An 18,639-nucleotide genomic window follows, 5' to 3' on the forward strand; every position below is an offset into this window, starting at 1 on the left:
AGTTGTTCCCCAAAATGTCCTGGTTCAGAGCCGTGCTCCCTACATTTTTTTTCTCCAACTCATCTGACCGAATTCTCCCGTTGGGTTGTCGTGGCCGACGATCGTGACGCTTCGTATAGCGCTCGAGACTGCTCTCACTGGCGACGCATTCGGGAACAGTCTCTCACACCCGTAAAATCATAAAAGGTGTAGACAAGCGGATGAAGCGGAACGGATTGATGGCAGTGATCTAGGTCTTGAGCGAGCAACTCGTCAGTTGAGTGGAGTGTCGTTGACTCTTCTCGCAAGATCTGTCGCATGTCATTCTTAGTGCGTTGTTCAACTCCGAGTGAGGAGTGATGGGCGATTCTTTATCATGAGGTGATACGGCCTTTGCACAGAGACACACTAGTCTAGACTCGTAAAGTCCAGTGTACAATACTCGCGAGAAATCCTTGAACGTTCACAGAAAGTCTCTATACATGCGTACAACGCTACTTGATTCTCAATACGTCTTCGTTTCCCCATCATCGTCACGCGCTTATTCCCTTCACTTCGTCCAGTGTTGACTCATCAATCTCTGTACCGTCATCAGAGCTTGATATCGCACGTCCGCATTTTCGTGACTCATCAATTCCATCACCCTCGTCTTGCCATCGAGGTCAGTGACCGTCCTGCGTGCGAGGTGCGTAAGCTATACTTCTTTTTGACATGGACGAGAGGATTGTACGCACTGCTTTGCTTTGTCTCCTCCCCATTTGACGAATTGACCGATATCATGCGTGGCTACAGCGACCACCAGCGGATCCTTGCTAGTCTTGAGAAGCTCGATCAATCGTCTATGGTAATCCACAACCCAGATGAGTCAGTCACCTCCAATATAGACAGGCCTACAGGGACAACACTCACTTGATGACCTTTCCGTTCGATTCTTGGCCGATTTTTATCCCGTTCTCCTTCCAGAAATCTTCTGTCTCATGTGCAGGTGACCAGACCAAATGACCAGATTCAATCTCAGACACATATTCGTCGAATGTGCTGTACATGCCACCATAACCATCAGCTTGAAATTCGCGTCCAACGCAGCTTCTTGAAGGAGCCAAATCTCCTGAAAGCTCACCTCAGCCCGTCCAATCTCGTTTTCAGCTCTTGTTTGAGATAATCGAGGTCCTCGACGATCTCCTCATCTGACCACTTTCGCGATTGTAGGGAGATGATGAATGGCAAGAGTTTTGCCATGAACATTGAAGGCAAGTTTTGAGCAGGGGCGATAGCGATAAGGTTCTACGCAAGATAGAGCCACATGTCAGTCCGAAGCGAACTCCTCTTGGCGAGTAGCTGACACTCACTCTAAATGTCGCGATCACTACTCTTGTCACTTTCTCCTTGACAGCTGCCTTTGCCACGTTGGTCAAAACCGCGACGACATCGTATTTCTTATCCAAACCCTCCGCAGCGACCTGTTCGAAGGATAATTGCCAAAGACAAGTGATCGCCCAGTATTGAGCTTGGGGATTAGGGTTGGTCTTGAGTGATTTGATCAACCTGCAGCGCAATGAAGATTAGCAATCAATACTGAATCACTGGATAGAGGGACTGATTGTCGTAGACAAGGAGTGTCGAGTTTGGGTATGAACTCACCCGGAAATACAATTCTCCTCTTCCCACACAGCCTTTCGGAACTGTTTGCTGCCCAACACCGCACCGAGGACTTGAGCCGCGACTTCCCAGAGGGGGACTCGTGATCCGTTCAGCAAGCCTTGTAAGGAGGCGAGAAGAACCGAGACCAGACTCTGAGGGAACGGTTTTGGGTCGGTTCTGGATGAGAGGGCACAGAAATGTGGTTGATTCAGTCCTAGCACAACGAACCTGATACGATTCCACTCACGCAATAAGCAAAGCCAATATCCTCAACGACCCCAGAACTGCAAACTCCTCTTCCATCGAAAGACACTTGATGATCGGAGCATAGGGATCTTCCGGATTCTCACTCGTCGCCAAAGCATGGAAGAGCGGGATGGTAGTGGTTGGATCGGAAGCTAGCATGTCGTTGATGGATACCAAGACCGCTTGGACAGTGTCTACTCGTTGGAGCTTGCGGAGGAGATCGATGTATAACTTTGCATATTGAGGCCCTTGAGTCGCAAAGATGGTAGGACGTTGAGCGGGGGGCTACACGAGGTTCGAAAGTATGGGTCAGCCATTGTTACCTTGTCAAGGGTGGTGAGCGAAAAGGGTGACCCGGAGATGGGCGGTACGTGATGTGTTCAGAAAGATATAGACTAAACCACTCACAAGCTTGTTGAGTGATTTGAGTAATGACAATTCATCAGCCGAGAGGAGCTTGGCCCGTTGATATCCCTACAACAGTCATCCCGAGGTCAGCCAAGGATCGTCACACTGGTCTGAATAGAGATACCAACTCACCTCCCAGGGCACAGGCTTCGAGTTGATCTTGTTACATTGGTCGTCGAGATACGGCGAGAAGAAGGGAGGAGGGATAGGTGCTACTGCTGCTGTCATGATGCCTAGAGTGGACAGAGATAGATTATAATTGATGGGAGGTGAGCATGGTATACATAAAGGAGCCAGCGAGATGAAGGCGGTCGGTCAGTCAGGACAGTGTTACAGCAATGACGGGCAGTCTCGTCCCAGGATTACGTAAGCAACATGTATATCTAACGGTGATCTTCGCTACTACTTGCCACTGTCCTTTGCTTCTTTTTCTTTTCAGGAAAAGGATTGTTCTGTACGACTACAATTGATAGTTAGATCCAGTAATCGTGATGAGCAATATGACGCGTAGAATGTTATTTGAGTTGTTGGCATTGCCGTCTGGCAAGTAGTCGCACACGTTGTAGATTGGTGCTGCAAGAGAGATGGAACTATGAAGGGCAGGCGGGCGACGAGCGAGAGAAGAAAAGCGACCATACTAATTCCCTTGCTGCTTATTTATAGTACACCAATCATCATACGCATTCGAATGACTAATGTATTCTTTGCATAGTGTGAATGGAGCAGAGACGCTGCTTGCTTCAAGCAGTCGAGACAGCACTGGTCCGTGGTGTTGTCTTTCCCGGCATATGGCCACCATAAGTCGCAAGCAATAGTTAGCACTCGGTGAAGCCAACCTCCACCTGACGCTTTGCGCCGGGCGATGTACGAGTCGTCGTCGAGTGTGAGTCATAGGGTAACAGCGATGGAAATCACATTTGTTATTGTGATATTGCGCATGTATATCCGTTTGATATCTTGTCTCTCTATACAGTTGTACATACTTGTATGATCGATATTGCGAAGACATACTTCAGCATCACAGAGCGAGTTCAGACAGTGTAGCAAACAGTAGTCGTACCTCACCGAATGAGTGATACATGATTCTTCGGTACAACCGGATCGAATTCACTCACTTGACCGAACCTCTCTCTACCGTCCATCTCTTCGCCGTCCCAACTATTATCGCTCAATCCGCTTGACCTGTAAAATAATCTTGCAGACGTCACAATGCACGACGGTAACAATTCCGACGGTTCGACTTCACGTCAGCCATGTTATTATGGTGAATATGGTACAGCCCAAGAACCAACTCCTGGCTGGATGCCCAATTTCCAATATCAACCACCACAACCACATCCACCCCAAGTACAACAACAACAACAACAGTCAAATTGGTACGCCACGTCGTCTGGAAAGACCGACTCCGGAGGGATCGCCGAAGCATCGCCTCCACCTTCAAGAGGAGGGGGAAGTATTCCACCCAAACCTTCCGCAATCGACACAGGAAGATATCCTCTACCCCCACCGTCTGCACCGCAATCGTCCGATCTAATCTCGCCTAAAACCAACAGTAACACAACCCCCGATACCAAGCCAGATTCGGCAGCATCTGGGTCGACACCGGTCAATACGTCTAGTAAGGGTGACAATAAGAAGGGGAACGGACAGCCAGCGAAGAAGAAGAGGAAGAAGTCTGCAGTAGCAGGGTCCGGAGATGCCGAAGGTTCAGTGCACAGTCCGACGGCGGAGACGGACAAAGAGAAAGAGAAAAGAACCAAGACAGGCAGAGCATGTGATGCTTGTGTAAGTCATATCTGATTGGCATCATTGTCACAGTCGATACTGATAATGGCCTGTTATGATGATCGTAGCGCACGAAGAAGATCCGATGTGATATCCTACCAATCGTCGACTCGCCGCAAGGTCAAGATGGTCCACCCATATGTGCTCATTGCAAGCAATACGGTCTGGAATGCACATTCTTCTTACCGATCACCGAAACACGGTTCAAGAAGAAGCGCATTGCGGGTAAGTCCATGCCATAGTGATTTGGGCTTAATGAATTAACGAGCTTTTCTACTACAGACGATCCTCTGACTGTCGACCCTCAGACCATACCTTTTGTTACTGGTGATGGTCTTGTGAGACCAAAAGCTGGGAGGAGTCCAACACACGAAACGCCAGGAATGGGAGGATCTACAGCTGCACGACGACAACATTCCGGTAGAGTAGAAGGTGAGTCGCTCTCTATCTGACAGACCGAAGAGCGTCGCCTACATCCCACGCGCGGTTCGTAGGCCCCACTTCGATTTCCTTCCTCTTGCATACAACGATACCCGCCATACCGTCCGAAGCATACGACATGAGACATCACAATTCATGGGAGGTGCTAGAGGACGGCAACGGTCTAATACGAGTAAATGCTCCTCCAAACTCGTCTGGATATGCAGATGCCGATCCACAAGACCCGACCAAAGCCCACAACCAATTAAATAGGCCGATTCTATCAGGCCAGACAATGTCTCTGTTGGTCAATGCATATTTCAACGACGTCGCCCCTCTATTCCCCATCATATCACGATCAGAATTCGCCGCCAAGTCGAGCCCAAGTCCGCTATTGCTGTACTCAATTTGTGGATTGGGTGCAACGAGAAGACAATTCCCGCGAGAGGTGTTTTCCGGTGTCAGGGGTGTCATCAATGGACTACTACGGTCAAATGACATTCTAAGTGATGCCCGGTTCGAGAATGTTCAAGCATTGGTGAGTCGTTTCTGATCCGTCGTGACATTCGAGCTCACACCTCGCAGCTTCTTCTGGCGCAAGTCGGAGATCTCCACGCTCAACCAACTGCTGCTACAGCCAGTGCATCGCTAATCAGGACGGGTGCCGCGATACGAATGGTGAGTCTAGTCCATCAAGAATGAGCTGACTTTTCCAGGCGCAAGACCTTGGACTGCATAGAGAGTCGTCCCTTCGAGCTCAAACCGCACAGGATTTAGCATATGTAGAGCTGAGACGTCGTGTTTGGGCAACTTGCGTCATTATGGACAGATGGTGAGTCTTCGAAAGGGCAGAGCGTCGCTGATGGTGTCAGGTACGGTGCCGCTTTGGGTATTCCACTACTGGTTGATCTTCTCGATTGCGACGTTTTGCTTCCCGCGCCATACTACATCACCCCGGATTCTGAGCCTAACACATGGCCCGTCGAACCGAGCTTCATGGCTTTATCTGAGCACCTGAAGTTGTCAATCCTTATCGGACGGGTACTCAAGATGATCTACAGTCCGACAGGTCTGAAGCACACAACAGATGCACAACTCCAGGGTCTTGTTGCGGATATGAACGCTTGGAAGGAGCACTTGCCAGAAGAACTTCGCTTCAGAGGAATCACCAGTCCACACGTAATTGGTAAGTCGAACAGCCCCCGGTCGTCGTTGCTCGCGCGCTGATGCCGAGTAGGTCTGCTGCACATGAGTTATACCGGAGTTCAGTTCCTCTTCTGGCGCGTGTTTATGCGAATCACGTACAGCTGTCCGCCACACCTCAGTTTCGTGGTGGATATCGAGCACTGGTCGAAATTGATCAAATGGTCAAGAGAAGCATTGGAATGGCTCGACGTAAATGATGATGCCCTCGACACAGTATTCATCTTCCCTTACGCGGCGACGAGTTGTGCCCTGATACAGTATCATACTTGGGCGAGAAGAGGGGATCCTTCTGCTCTCGACACCTTGAAGCTGATTAAGGAAACGGCCACAAGATGGGAGGCAACTGTGCAGCCTGGTAAGTGAAGTTTGGGAGTTTCATCTGGAAAACTTGCTGATTTGACGGAACAGATCAAATGAGTATCCGGAGGAAGACTTGCGAAACGATGACATTGCTCTACGAAGCGGCCTTGAAGACGAATCCTCATAGCGAGGAGAACGCCGGTCCCTCACCAACGGCTCCGAACCCAACAGCCGGAGTGATACCTCGAAAGGGAGGGTTCAGTCGACTGACATTTGTGAAAGATGAATCTCGACCTGGTGGAGGTGTCTATGTTGCCGCGACTGAGAGGGAGCGAAGGGCCTCAGGTCTGCAGCAAGGGGATGTCGTGCTTGTCTCGGAAATCGAAGGACCGGCAGGAAGTAAGGGTGAGAACGCGCCTGGCGGTGCGCAAAGCTCGAATGGTATCAGCGATGGGACGACGCCGGACATGCTGCACGATCTGCAAATGTCGGGAGACAACGTCAACCCTCAGATGAACTATGAAAGTATGGCTTCCTCCGGTGCGATAGGGCCACAAGGTCAAGTGAGTTACGCAACACCAGTCTTATTATCCCGTTTACAGTGATGAGTGACTAAAAGCTGATACTTCGTTCAGCTATCGACTTTTGGTAAATTCGATGCGAACAACACCAATCTGAATCAACAGAATATCAATGCTCACTTGAACACGAATCCGAACATGTTTGATCCGAGTTTCCTGGATAGCCTACCGGTTAGCACGTTTGATTGGGAGAGTTGGTCCTCGTACTTCGACAAGTTCTTGCCAGCTGCAAACCAGAGTTTTGAGACCATGCAATGAGTGGGAGTTGGGTGTTTCAGGGAGATGAGACGGGGTTTTGGTAGAGCGTTAGGATAGGTGATTTGTATGTACGGGTTTATTGTGATAGCAGTTCTATAATTCTATGTATCGGTTGTAATTTGGGTAGCAGATCAATAGTAATCCTCCATCGTCTGCTCACAAACAGTATTACACAATGTCAATGTGAGCATTCAACTACGCACGCATAGTGAGTATCTCCTGTTTCCATGGTACGGTTGTATCAGTCGCAACGACCGAGAACACGGCGAAGACAGGGATGCCGATATGAATACGATAGGGCAATTACGGTTTATCGGTTGGGGATTGCGCGGTGAACGCGGCAGATACAGTATCGCTAATCAATTCAGGTACACAAAACAGGTACGGTACAGCGTGAGTGAACAACCCATATGTACACAATTCAATCAGCAAGCAGTATAACAGGAATGAGGATAGGTTGAGTCACCCTTTCTCTGCTTTTTTCAAGTGTTCTCACACTTCTTCTATGGTCTTCTCGCCTCATTGTAGTCTCGCACCATGGACTTTGACGAAAAAGAGCTCACGCGACGCTCTCGACCCCGTTCTATACGACGATCACCATGGAAATGTCTCGGTATAGCATGTGGTTTCTTAACATTGGGTATCATCGCATTCCTCACATTCACTCTCGCATCTGCATTTCAGACATTTGCTAGGACGGTTCGTGATCCCCACCGCGACCTATTTTACAATGGTACTTCGGCGAAGAAACAAGGGAGTGTAGTTGGACCTCTGATTGATCTAGAAACGAAATTCGATGTGACCATAACTATTTGGAGGAGAGTACCGAACAACGAGACGGATTACGCGGAAGAATATCTAAGAGCAGGACAAGATGACGATGATGACATTTCGGAGTATAGTCCGAACGAATTGGCTGTGGCTGGAATGACACAGTTGTATCCTGTAGAAGTGAGAAGGATGCCAAAGCAGGAGCTGTTATGGTCAGGTGTCGTATTTGAGGATGTCACGATGAAGGATAAACATCTAGATGCGACGATAGACTTTAGACTGCCTCTCAGTAGATTGTGAGTGGAAGCGTCCCCTTCGCTCAGGACTGACAGCTGATTCTTCTCTTTCCGGGGCTGCAGCTACGATAGACGATTGTATAATGCCGATGTCAGAGGATCGATGGTGTTGGTCCCAAAGAGGGGATCAAAGTTGGATAGGTTGGAGAGTCATTCCGACTGGAGACCTAAACAAATACCATTGGTACCAAAGATGGATGATAGGTAAGCGATTCCTTGACTGCCTGGTCTCGCTTCAATCGGACATCTCCTATACTTTCACCGCTAACTCGATCACAGATTGAAAGACACACCTGCGCTATCACACGCCGACGCCAAACAATGGGACGCTCTAGAACACATCGCGGTGTCCTGGTCGTTGCTCGAATTCGACAAAGGGCCAGACCCCTGCGAAGGTTATCACTCCTCCGCAACGACAGACGAAAACGGTCAGGAGGAGAGTGCCGACGTCAAAGGGAAGGAGGACAAGGAAGACGAGGAACAGATCGACTATGGGTTCGATCTCGACCAAGATGATGATGCCTCGGACTTAGACTTGGAATCGAACTCGAAGTCGAAGAAATTGAAGAAGATCGGCGATATTCATGAGAAACTCCATCCTTACCTGATCACGAGGTATGTCCAACTTTACAGGAGGCCGAGATTCAGTCTAGCAGAGGTCTAATAACAAAAGACGTTCTCCGCAGATCCCACTTATATATCATGAACGAGACACGGCTATTTGAGCGGAGAGCATATGATGAGAAACACAAAATACTTCTAGAGACAGCGGTGAGTCCTTTCGGCTTCGGACACATGACATCTGAGGCTGTCGGCTGAGACGTATACAGTGTGGAGGTGCATTGAAGGGTGATATGGTAAACCGAATGCTCTGTCAGGGATCGTATGGTGCGAACGGTCATTGGGGTAACAGGTTCCTGCTCAGCGGAGAAGATGATGGAGCAGGCAAAGAGCTGGCTTATGGACCCTACATCGGGTCGTTACAGAATGCCGCTGGACCTCGAGTGAGTTGAAACAGCACAGTTGATCGGCTGGTCCTCACAACTTCTCGCTGGGCTTCTAGGACGTGCTTCCGCTTCCAGTTGCCCGTTTCCCCAGTTGTACCCTCGATAGTGAGCGTTCAAAATTCCTCAAGTTTTTCAGGGTGCTAACAGCTTCGTGGTCAGCTGCCGATCCCGAACACATAGATGTCACTTACAACGTTCGACTTTCGACTTTGTCGCCGACTAGAGTGGCAATTCTGAATAACTACCCTGAACGCACGAGAGCCGATTATGACGCCTCGGAGGGTGAAAAGGCTGACGTGCATGACCAGTGGGAGATCCAAGGTCAGTCAAGGAACGAGAAAAGTCATGAAGTTGAGCTGAATAGAACGATAGCTGGTCTCTTCGGTGACAAGGCGAAAGGGAGTCATCCATGGAGACGGTTTATCGTCAGTCTCATAGAGTAAGCGTTGTCAAACCCCGCTTCTGATTGATTTCGCAGTCCCTCTGATAGATCGCCGTTCTTGTCGCAGCTGTTTTCTAGAGGCTTCCACCAGTATCCTGACCCTTTTATACTGGTACACCCGAACAACCACGGTTGGGCTCAGCCACACTGCGACGGCATTGATAGGCGGAGGAGCTGTGCTAAGTCACCTTAGGGCAACGATATCTGGGTTTCGGGAAACGCCAGAATGGGGTGCTCGCTTGCTCGGGATCACCTTTACGCTGTGGAGTTTAGCCCCTGCGATTTTGCAGCTTCGACTGATAGCTCCGTTTGAGATCGAAAGATATGGGTGGAGATTCAATGTGAGAAGTTGGAAGTGGAGTCATCGCGAGAGGGCCAGTCAAAGACAGAAATCACAAGCTGCTCCCCGTGTTTGGATCGCGGTATGTCAAGTTGAATTAGCCGCTGCTACGTTTCCAGCTGATATAGTGATGATTACTTGGGCCATTTTCAGGCATTCTTGGCTATCTTCAGTCTGACCTATTTCCCAGCTCGACACAACTTCTGGCTGGTCGACTGGCTACCAACCACTCCACCCATTCTCATCCACGAAGCTCGTGGAATAATCGACAGCACATTCCTTCAAGCACTCTTGGCTTCATTGACTTTGCAAGGCACCGCCATGCAGCTCTACCATAATCAGCAACATGGTACTTTCGCAGGTTCCTACGCTCTCACGGCCAACTTTGTCACAGTGCAGAATTTGCTTCGTATGCTGTACTACTTCCCTAGCTTTATTGGGGCGGTTGCAACGAGGGAAGGATTGAGATACGTCACGGTCTTTGATATGGGATTGCAGACGTGGGCGGCGTATCAGGCTTGGAAATTGCCAAGGGTTGAGCAGGACATTGCTGGAGAGACGGAGGACGAGTGATATCATAGTCAATAATGAGCAGTGCCACTGGGCGATCTATGCGGGTGCTGGTGTCTTGGTACGTAATATACGCAGTCGAGAGTCCACAGTCAGCAATGCCACATGATGCATCTAATCCCAAATGAGAACACACCCACTATCGCCACGCCAGTACTCGTTTGGTACTACTCTGGAACGTTATCAGCCAGCCTCCGAAGCCAGATGACGTAAGAATCTTCTTTTTCCCCGGACCAGTCCCGGAACGATAACGAGCAATTCAGCCCGATTATCATCCCGAGTGCACTTTCCTGTTTACCGGGTTGATACTGGTCAACACCACACCGAATTTTCGGGTTGGTATGCATGATTCCGAGATTGCCAGTAGTCGTGGCTGTGACCTTGTATCAGCAGACTCCCTATCACCAGTCCGTCAGTCAGTCAATGCAGAACATTGCACGCTAACCGGGCTCTGTCGGTGAGGCCGGTCCGTTGTTATGCTAACCCCGCTTAGATTATCAGACTTGTGTGATATATATGGATGGAGCTTGAGGTGAAATAAAATAGTCATTAATTTCATCTAGATCTATCAAGGAAAACAGAAAGAAAGACATAACTGTAGCTCTTAGCAACAAGCACCACAACAACCACAACACAGCAGATCAATCAATAGAATACAAAATGGCAGTTGGAAACACAAATGGAAATGGAAATGGAAATGGGTCGAGCGAGTCAAACGTCGTTCTCATCACTGGTGCAGCGGGATGGTTGGGTGGTATCGTGAGTTGATCTCCAGTCCTTCATTCCAGCCCCCTTTCCCCCCCTCCCTCTGTTGCACTGTTTGCCTCTCGACCTCAAACTCCATCCTGCGCTGCTGCCCCCGGTTTGACTGTCCCTTTTTGGATCTCACAAGTCAACCTCTCTGCCTAGGAGTGCAACGCTAACCGTCCTTTTACGTGTAGCTCGCCAACGAACTCCTCTCTGACCCCAAGACACCCAACGTCCACCTCATCCTCGCCGATATCGTAGAGCCCAAGGCTCCCAAATCAGCTCAACACGTCGTCACTCGTAAAGCCGACTTGACGAGCAAACAGGAGATTGATGCGCTTTTCAACACTGAGTTCGGTGTTCCCGATACCGTCTATTGCTTCCACGGTATCATGAGTCGAGGTTCAGAGGATAACTTTGAGTTGGGTCTCAAGGTGAGTACACCGCCGGTCTCAAGGACGGACAGAAGCTCTAGGATCTATATAATAAGAGTTGGTTGAAAGATTGGCGCTAACGTTACTGTTGTCACCCCCGCTTAGGTCAACATTGACTCTATTCGAATGATGTTGGACGCAGCTCGAGCTTCTCGACCCGTTTCTGGCAACCCTATCAAATTCATCTTCACCTCCTCTCTTGCGGTCTACGGTGGACCTCTCCCCAACGTCGTGAACATCCATACTATTGCCACCCCCGAGGGAGCTTACGGTATGGGTAAACTCTCTTCTGAATTGCTCGTCAACGAATACACCCGAAGAGGGTTCGTCGACGGTCGTATTTTGAGATTACCTACAATCGTCGTTCGACCAGGTGTTCCGTCAGCAGCTACCAGCGCCTTCATCTCTGGTATCATCAGAGAACCATTACATGGTGTCGAGGCCATTTGTCCCGTCGGAGATAGCTTGGAAAGTGAGGAATTGGACAAATTGGCTGCTTGGGTTGCCAGTCCAGAAACTACGATCAAGAACTTTGTCATCGCCAAACATATCCCTGCCGAAAAGTTCTTGTCTCACACCAGAGTGTAAGTGTGACTTGGGACATATCAATGCACGAGAGCAGCAGCTGATGAGTGTGAAAAATTCAGTTCCTACCTTCCCGGTTTCACTACGACAGTTAGACAAGAGCTCGAAGCGCTCGCAGAAGTCGCTGGAAAAGACGCTCTCAAGCTCGTCAAGTTCAAGGTGAGTTACTCTATTCGAGACTTTGTGGGACAGCTATTAACTCTGGTACTCATATAGGACGACCCCATCAACCGACGTATTGTTGGTTCTTGGCCACCACGATTTGACAATGCCTACCCTCTCAGTCTCGGTTTCGTCGTCGACGAAGGTGGTATGGTCCCCGTTGTTCAGCGATTCAAGGAGATGGTTGAAGCTGGTCTCGCTTAATTGTATTACTGTAGCTTGACTACAAGTAACGTAAATTGAATGCATGGCATCTTCTTACAATACATCTATTCAAGTGATCTTGGTCTAAATCGGGACTCTGGGCGTGTGATTCAAGGGTCTCCTACGTCATATTATGGATGAACCGAAAATAACTCTGCAAGGTAGTGAGTGCCTGAGCAACCGCAAAAGCTGCGAGGAGGAGTCACTTGTTGTTTGTGTTTCTAAGACGTCATGGGGACATCAGAGCTCAAAGGGGAGAACATAGGTCATATGCATCAGCAGATCTCAGTTCACTCACCTACCCCTCCCCCTCCCCGTCAGCACAGCTCACCGTCACCACCTGTGAATATAACTAACCCCCTTTTGGTTGATATACTGTACCTGCCAAACAACTTTGCAGACAGACCATCCCAAAGGATCCCGTTCCTTTCATTTCCTTAGCGAGCCGAGCTTGAATTCTTCAGAAGGCCTCGTCTGGCCATTAACATTCAACCCAACACTCCTCAGGCAGATTTTCATCCCTGCTCCCTGCTCTTTCCTTCAATCCATTTCTCTTTCCATTTCCGTCTTTACTTTTCCTTCTTCCTCTCCATCATCAACCCGACATTCTCGTTAAGAGACGCAATACAAGATGTCAGCTTCTCCTCGAACAAGTACCAACGCTCCTACTCTCACTGAGAAACCACCTCGAAGATCATTCTTCGGTGGAAAGCGAGAACATCAGACAGGTACTGCCCCTGCTATTGGAGATGGGATGAATCACCACACAACTGGAGCTGGGGGACATAACCTCGCTTCTGCAGAAGCGGGGACTACCACTCGTCAAGGACCAGCAGGTTATGGAGCTGGATTCTCCCTTGGTAGATGGATCAGACTTCATGCAGTGGACTTGATCACCATGGCAGCGATGGGTGCAATTGGGTTGGGTGTGTATGAGGCAGACCCAGCACCGACGAGAAGTTTCCCTGTCTTTGTGAGTCTCCCTCGTCTCGTCTTGTCTCGTATACTTCTGAGAAGAAGTGGTACTGATCATATCCACACGGGCTTCTGCAGAACACCGACGGCAGTATCGCTTATCCCGAGTAAGTTGTCTACATCACTAACGCAAAATGTCCATAACGAGCGACTGACCCCACCCACCTAATTATTGCAGATTTGCTTACCCTCTCCGCAAGAACATCATCCCCATTTACGCAGCCGCTCTCATCGCGTTCTTCGTGCCTTTTGTCTTCTTCGTCCTCTTCCAGATCCGACATCGATCGCTCGACATGCTCTTGGGCTCGACGATGGGTTTGCTCGAGTCGTTGATCACCGGAGCGGTGTTCCAGGTGTTCCACAAGTGGCTCATTGGTGGTTTGAGGTGAGCCTGCTTTGCTCCCCATTTTGTGAGCCCCAGACGCATAGCTGACATCTCGTGTGATTAGGCCTCATTTCCTTGGTATGCTATAATCACTCGAACGGACAGTGTTCCAAGTACGATGCTAACCTTCCTCGTAGATGTCTGCAAACCCGATGTTAGCGCTCTCACTCCCTCGGGCAACGGTTTCCGACAGATCATGTACACTCGAGCTATCTGCACTGGGTGAGTTTCGTCTACGATTCGATACCCGTACTGGATCATTGTGCTGATTGAGCTGTCTAGTGACGAGAACGACATCAACGACTCTCTCGAGAGCTGGATGTCTGGACACTCCACCGCTGCGTTTGCGTGAGTTTTATTTTGCTACGATCCGTTCTACAGTTGCTAACGACCAGCTCACTTGTACAGCGGCTTCGTCTATCTCTTCTTCTACTTCAACGCTCAGCTCAAGGTTATGTCTGACCACCGACCTGCGTGAGTGCCGGTATTCATGCACGAATGGTGAATGGATAGAAGCTGATTGTTGAAACAGATACTGGAAGATGATCCTTACTATCGCTCCAATTCTCGGTGCCTCTCTCATCGCTGCTTCGCTTACCGTTGACGAGTACCACAACTGGGTGAGTGGACGAGTGACTCTAAGCTACCAGCATCCGGACTGACGCATCTCGTTGTAGTATGACTGTCTCGGTGGTGCTGTCACCGGTACTTTCTGCGCAATTGTAAGGACCCGTTCACCTACTTCCCACCACGACTGCGCCGACCCGCTAAACTCATCCTCTATGTCATAGATCGCCTACCGAAAGACTTTTGCCGCCCTCTGGGACTTCCGATTCAACCACATCATCCTCCCTCGATCCACTTCGCTCTTCCACCGAAAAGCGGTGGATGGTAATCTCCCCACTTCTCGATTCAGCTATACCCCGCAAGAGAGCATGGTCCAAAGACCTGTTGCGAAGGAAGGTGGATGGAGGAACGATTGGGGATCCGCTGGTGCTCCCGGTGATGCTACGGCTATGATGGTATAAAGCGGTAGCTTTTGCCTCAGCTTGAAACTCGACTCGAACTTGGGACTCGATACAAATAATAACTTATAATGCTCTGTCAGAATTACCACTTATTCACTGTAGCTAAAGCCCCTCCATTTCGATCTCAGACTGGCGTCTCTTTTTCTTTTCCCCTCACTCTTTGTTCTGACTCTGTTCCGTTTTTCGTCTATACACGACCTGATATAATCTGAATGAGATGCAAACGTGCTCCTTTCTCCAGTTTCCACTCAGCCGGAATTAGCAAATAAGCATGCTTAACATAATGCTACAGTTGATCTATTGAACACCTTCCTCCATTTTCGCCTGGTCGTTAGGTTATGCTCTTCGCTAGTCTCGACCAATCACGGACTCCCTAACGCGCACTTCTCTCGCGATCTCCATTCGAGTATCGCTCATTCCCACTGTCCCGATCCCTATCTCTCCTATCCCTATCTCTGTCTCTGTCCCTCCCCTCTCTGTCTCTGTCCCCATCTCGCCTATCTCTATCGTCTCTTCTATCAGACCTATCCCTATCCCTATCACGATCATCATACCTGTCCCTGTCCCTATCCCTTCTCTCCCTCTCTTTCGCTTTTCTCTTTGCGCGTTCTTCTTCAGTCTCATACTCCCTATCTCTATACCTATCACTATCCCTCTCTCTCCGCTTACCATCCCTATCCCTATCTCTTCCATCATAATCGTCGTCTCTCCTTCTCTTGCCCTCGCTACTTTCAGGACTACCTCTCCTCGAGCTCCCACCAGGCGTGACCGTTCCTCTTTCACTAGCCGTAACGCTCCCATTCGAACTTTCCTTCTTCACCATCGCCCCACTCATGACGTATTTCATACTATCCCTCTTCGACACTTTTGGCGCTCGTTTCGAAGATGAACTGCCCGCTCGACTCGGCGGTAAGGGCTTTTCCAATGCTGTCGCACCTAGTCCCAATAGGGCAGGACGTAATTTCGGTTCGTGGATCTTGGTCCCTGACGTATCGGTAGGTTTCCAGCCCATACCACGGGCCATGGCTTCGCCAAATGCTGAGACGGGGATCGCGGCATAGTCATCGATAGTTGACTGTGCGGTAAGAGAACGATCAGCTTCGTCCATAATGGAAGTAGTAGGAAGAGGAATGGTCATAGGTGTAACTGCCTGGGTCGGGAAAGGGTTGAAGGCGTGAATTGTACGCCGTGAAGGATTGTTACCCACCTCTTCAGGAAGCGATTCGACATCCCGCTTGAACGCCTCGTCATCCGTTATCGGGTTGGTACGATCCGCATTCGCATGCATATCAATGACCAATTCCCTTCGAAGACGTTCTTCCTCACTCTCCATCTTGACATCCCCTTGCAAGATCGCTTGAAGGGCTTGTTGTTCCAACGTAAGTGGTTCGGTCTTGACGACAACCTCAGTTTCCGTAGTAGTGGTAGCGGTGGTGGAGGTAGTTGTCGTAGTGATTTGTTGTTGATCATTGTCAATACGTTCAACTTTGATATCTTGTTCCACTTCCTCTGTCTTGATGAGATTTCGGATTCCCGCTCGTTGAGGTTCGTCGCCCACTCTCTCGTGTGTCTCGATAGGTTCGGTAGTCTGTTTCGAATCAGGTCGATAGGTGGGTACCCTTCTCGAAGACGATTGTCGCCAATCCTTATTAGGTAAAGCGGCGATAACCAACGGTCCAGCTGGTTTCTCACCACTAGAAGGAGCAAACGCAGGGTTAGCTGTAATCCAACACGATGGGAAGACTGCCCCAAGGGAGAAACGACATACCCTAAGACTTTACCATTGCCTCCAAATCCTTCTATTCTCTCATCTCTCGGGCGACCAGACCCGCTCCTACTCCTACTCCCATGATACCCACTACCCTCTCCATCATCGTCGTCATCATCATCGCCGTTCTGCTCAAACAGTCTTCGCGAAGGAGGACCCCTGTGTGACCCACCGCCATTTCCGAGAGGGGAAGGTCGGAATGGTGCTGTGGAAGAAGGAGGTGGTCGAACCGTGAATGAGATGGGCGTAGACATCTTGTCCGTTTGCCCTTTTGTGTACAGATCGTACTGAGGTATGTAGATGAGTGGCAAAGCGAAAGAAAACAAGAGATGGAGTTATATCTGTAGGTGCGAACCGCTCGTTGTATGGGATCCAAGATTGAGAGGGTGGCGATTTAGGCGTGAATCATACACTGTTTACCCTTGTTTTGCTACGTTAGGCTCGCTCATGCGCCACATTGGATTTGACGCCGCTCGCCGCCCGCTTGTCAGTTCAGCTCTCTCATCATCATTCATCATCCAGCATTCATCACCTGTCTATCAATCAATCCAACAATCCACCTGTTTCAACGCAAACCTTTCGTGTCTATCCACTACTTTTCGAGAAAATCAGATCATCTATCCATAATGGCCGACAAGAAACAGACTGTCCTTCTCCAAACGTCGGACGATGAGCAGTTCACCGTCGAGAAACCCGTCGCGGAAAGGTCGGCTATGATCAAGTCTATGATGGAAGGTGAGTCTTCCTCCAACGGTTCGAGCCTTCTTGGCTCGGTGACTAGCGGCTTCTGGAGTGTAGTCAGCCTGGTGTCGGGATCTGGATTGCTAGGTCGAGGGAAGGGTGTACAGGTTGCAAGAATTGGTGCCATTCCGTCCCTCTGTTTCCATCCCTCGGTCAAGCAATAGCGCTGGCGTCAACTCGGCGAACTGCCGTCCTTCTATGCTTGTTACTTCTCGACGCATTCTGTGCCTTCGCAACAAGTTTCGATAGCTGTACGATCAGTTTGCGCGATATAGAATTGTCAAACCCGCCGCGCACGGACCCACTGAACCAAGGGCTGTTGGCTGACTTCACCTTTCTCACACACCCCTCAGATCTCGGTGATCAGGAAGGCATGCCAATCCCCCTGCCCAACGTCTCGTCTTCTGTTCTCACCAAGATCCTCGAGTACTGCGACCATCACAAGAACGAGCCTCTCCCCGCTCCCGATGCCAATGATGCTGATGACTCGAGGAGGAAGACTAGCGAGATTGGAGAATGGGATGCCCGATGGATGTGAGCCATACCCGCTGTGACATTAACGAAGAATATCCAGACTGACCAGAGTCTGCTTCCTGCAGCCAAGTTGACCAGGAGATGTTGTTTGAGATCATCCTCGCTGCCAATTATCTCGATATTAAACCTCTTCTGTGAGTTTCACTTAACGCGCTATCCATACTGCATAACACTTCTGGCTAACGAGATCGGTTGATACCACACAGCGATGTCGGTTGCAAGACTGTTGCCAACATGATCAAGGGCAAGACCCCCGAGGAGATCCGAAAGCTCTTCAACATCACTAACGAGTGGGTTTTGCCGCCATGATGAGTAGTAACAGTATGCTAATCCAATTCGCGACATAGCTTCACACCCGAAGAAGAGGAGCAGATCCGAAAGGAGAACGAGTGGGCAGAGGAGTAAGTGACCAGCTGTTTCTGTCGACGTTCTGTACTGACATTACACCTAAAACAGCCGTTAAGCGCCGCTGACTCTGTGAATGCGTTTGAGACGCGGAAGAAGACCTGTAACATAGCATTTCCTTCACATATCAGAGATGGGCGACGCAGTCATATGTTGAACCATACCTCTTCTCTCTCTCCCCTTTTACCTGTTTATTCCACCTTTTGTCCTTTGTATTTAGAGAACCTTAAACTCTCGCGATATATGATGTTCATGTCTATGCAGCCAGCAGAGCGAGATCCCATTCCCATTCCCATTACCATTCCCTCGTGGCAGGCATACCGTATACCGTATACCGTGCAGAGATCTGTCTTACTTTGCGCCGTTATCGGAGAAAAAGTCAAAAGTTACCGGTCTTGTGGTTAGCTCTGTCCCTCATTGC

The 18,639-nt window shown here is 49.5% G+C and overlaps 7 protein-coding genes across 7 annotated transcripts; 5 read left to right on the forward strand and 2 right to left on the reverse strand.

Annotated features, from left to right (window-relative positions):
• Positions 1–529: 529 nt before the first annotated feature.
• Positions 530–2,502, reverse strand: CI109_105207 (uncharacterized protein; the record flags this gene model as incomplete). The annotated part of the gene is made up of 9 exons (XM_032003230.1): positions 530–653; positions 714–818; positions 889–1,017; positions 1,100–1,263; positions 1,329–1,524; positions 1,621–1,797; positions 1,868–2,151; positions 2,275–2,340; positions 2,407–2,502. The coding sequence occupies 9 exons, from the start codon at positions 2,500–2,502 to the stop codon at positions 530–532; spliced, it is 1,341 nt and encodes a 446-aa protein (XP_031862552.1).
• Positions 2,503–3,483: 981 nt separating this feature from the next.
• CI109_105208 (uncharacterized protein) lies at positions 3,484–6,824 on the forward strand (the record flags this gene model as incomplete). Its single annotated transcript, XM_065967615.1, has 9 exons — positions 3,484–4,059; positions 4,128–4,284; positions 4,342–4,491; positions 4,554–5,017; positions 5,065–5,157; positions 5,332–5,665; positions 5,717–6,040; positions 6,094–6,548; positions 6,621–6,824. The coding sequence occupies 9 exons, from the start codon at positions 3,484–3,486 to the stop codon at positions 6,822–6,824; spliced, it is 2,757 nt and encodes a 918-aa protein (XP_065823687.1).
• Positions 6,825–7,361: 537 nt separating this feature from the next.
• CI109_105209 (uncharacterized protein) lies at positions 7,362–10,253 on the forward strand (the record flags this gene model as incomplete). The annotated part of the gene is made up of 10 exons (XM_032003232.1): positions 7,362–7,891; positions 7,955–8,095; positions 8,171–8,506; positions 8,578–8,662; positions 8,722–8,895; positions 8,955–9,003; positions 9,058–9,219; positions 9,271–9,337; positions 9,408–9,762; positions 9,834–10,253. 10 exons carry the CDS (start codon positions 7,362–7,364, stop codon positions 10,251–10,253), a joined length of 2,319 nt encoding a protein of 772 aa, XP_031862554.1.
• Positions 10,254–10,910: 657 nt separating this feature from the next.
• Positions 10,911–12,382, forward strand: CI109_105210 (uncharacterized protein; the record flags this gene model as incomplete). Its single annotated transcript, XM_032003233.1, has 5 exons — positions 10,911–11,009; positions 11,192–11,431; positions 11,537–12,015; positions 12,079–12,175; positions 12,233–12,382. The coding sequence occupies 5 exons, from the start codon at positions 10,911–10,913 to the stop codon at positions 12,380–12,382; spliced, it is 1,065 nt and encodes a 354-aa protein (XP_031862555.1).
• A 631-nt stretch (positions 12,383–13,013) lies between these two features.
• Positions 13,014–14,770, forward strand: CI109_105211 (uncharacterized protein; the record flags this gene model as incomplete). The annotated part of the gene is made up of 10 exons (XM_032003234.1): positions 13,014–13,355; positions 13,436–13,464; positions 13,536–13,742; positions 13,807–13,820; positions 13,880–13,964; positions 14,025–14,090; positions 14,151–14,216; positions 14,275–14,362; positions 14,420–14,464; positions 14,534–14,770. The coding sequence occupies 10 exons, from the start codon at positions 13,014–13,016 to the stop codon at positions 14,768–14,770; spliced, it is 1,179 nt and encodes a 392-aa protein (XP_031862556.1).
• Positions 14,771–15,143: 373 nt separating this feature from the next.
• CI109_105212 (uncharacterized protein) lies at positions 15,144–16,792 on the reverse strand (the record flags this gene model as incomplete). The annotated part of the gene is made up of 3 exons (XM_032003235.1): positions 15,144–15,845; positions 15,978–16,464; positions 16,539–16,792. 3 exons carry the CDS (start codon positions 16,790–16,792, stop codon positions 15,144–15,146), a joined length of 1,443 nt encoding a protein of 480 aa, XP_031862557.1.
• Positions 16,793–17,164: 372 nt separating this feature from the next.
• Positions 17,165–18,218, forward strand: CI109_105213 (uncharacterized protein; the record flags this gene model as incomplete). The annotated part of the gene is made up of 5 exons (XM_032003236.2): positions 17,165–17,273; positions 17,633–17,813; positions 17,879–17,947; positions 18,020–18,103; positions 18,161–18,218. The coding sequence occupies 5 exons, from the start codon at positions 17,165–17,167 to the stop codon at positions 18,216–18,218; spliced, it is 501 nt and encodes a 166-aa protein (XP_031862558.2).
• Between the last annotated feature and the right edge of the window lie 421 nt (positions 18,219–18,639).

Source organism: Kwoniella shandongensis, chromosome 9 (genome assembly GCF_008629635.2).
Source record: "Kwoniella shandongensis chromosome 9, complete sequence".
NCBI classification, from domain to species: domain Eukaryota; kingdom Fungi; phylum Basidiomycota; class Tremellomycetes; order Tremellales; family Cryptococcaceae; genus Kwoniella; species Kwoniella shandongensis.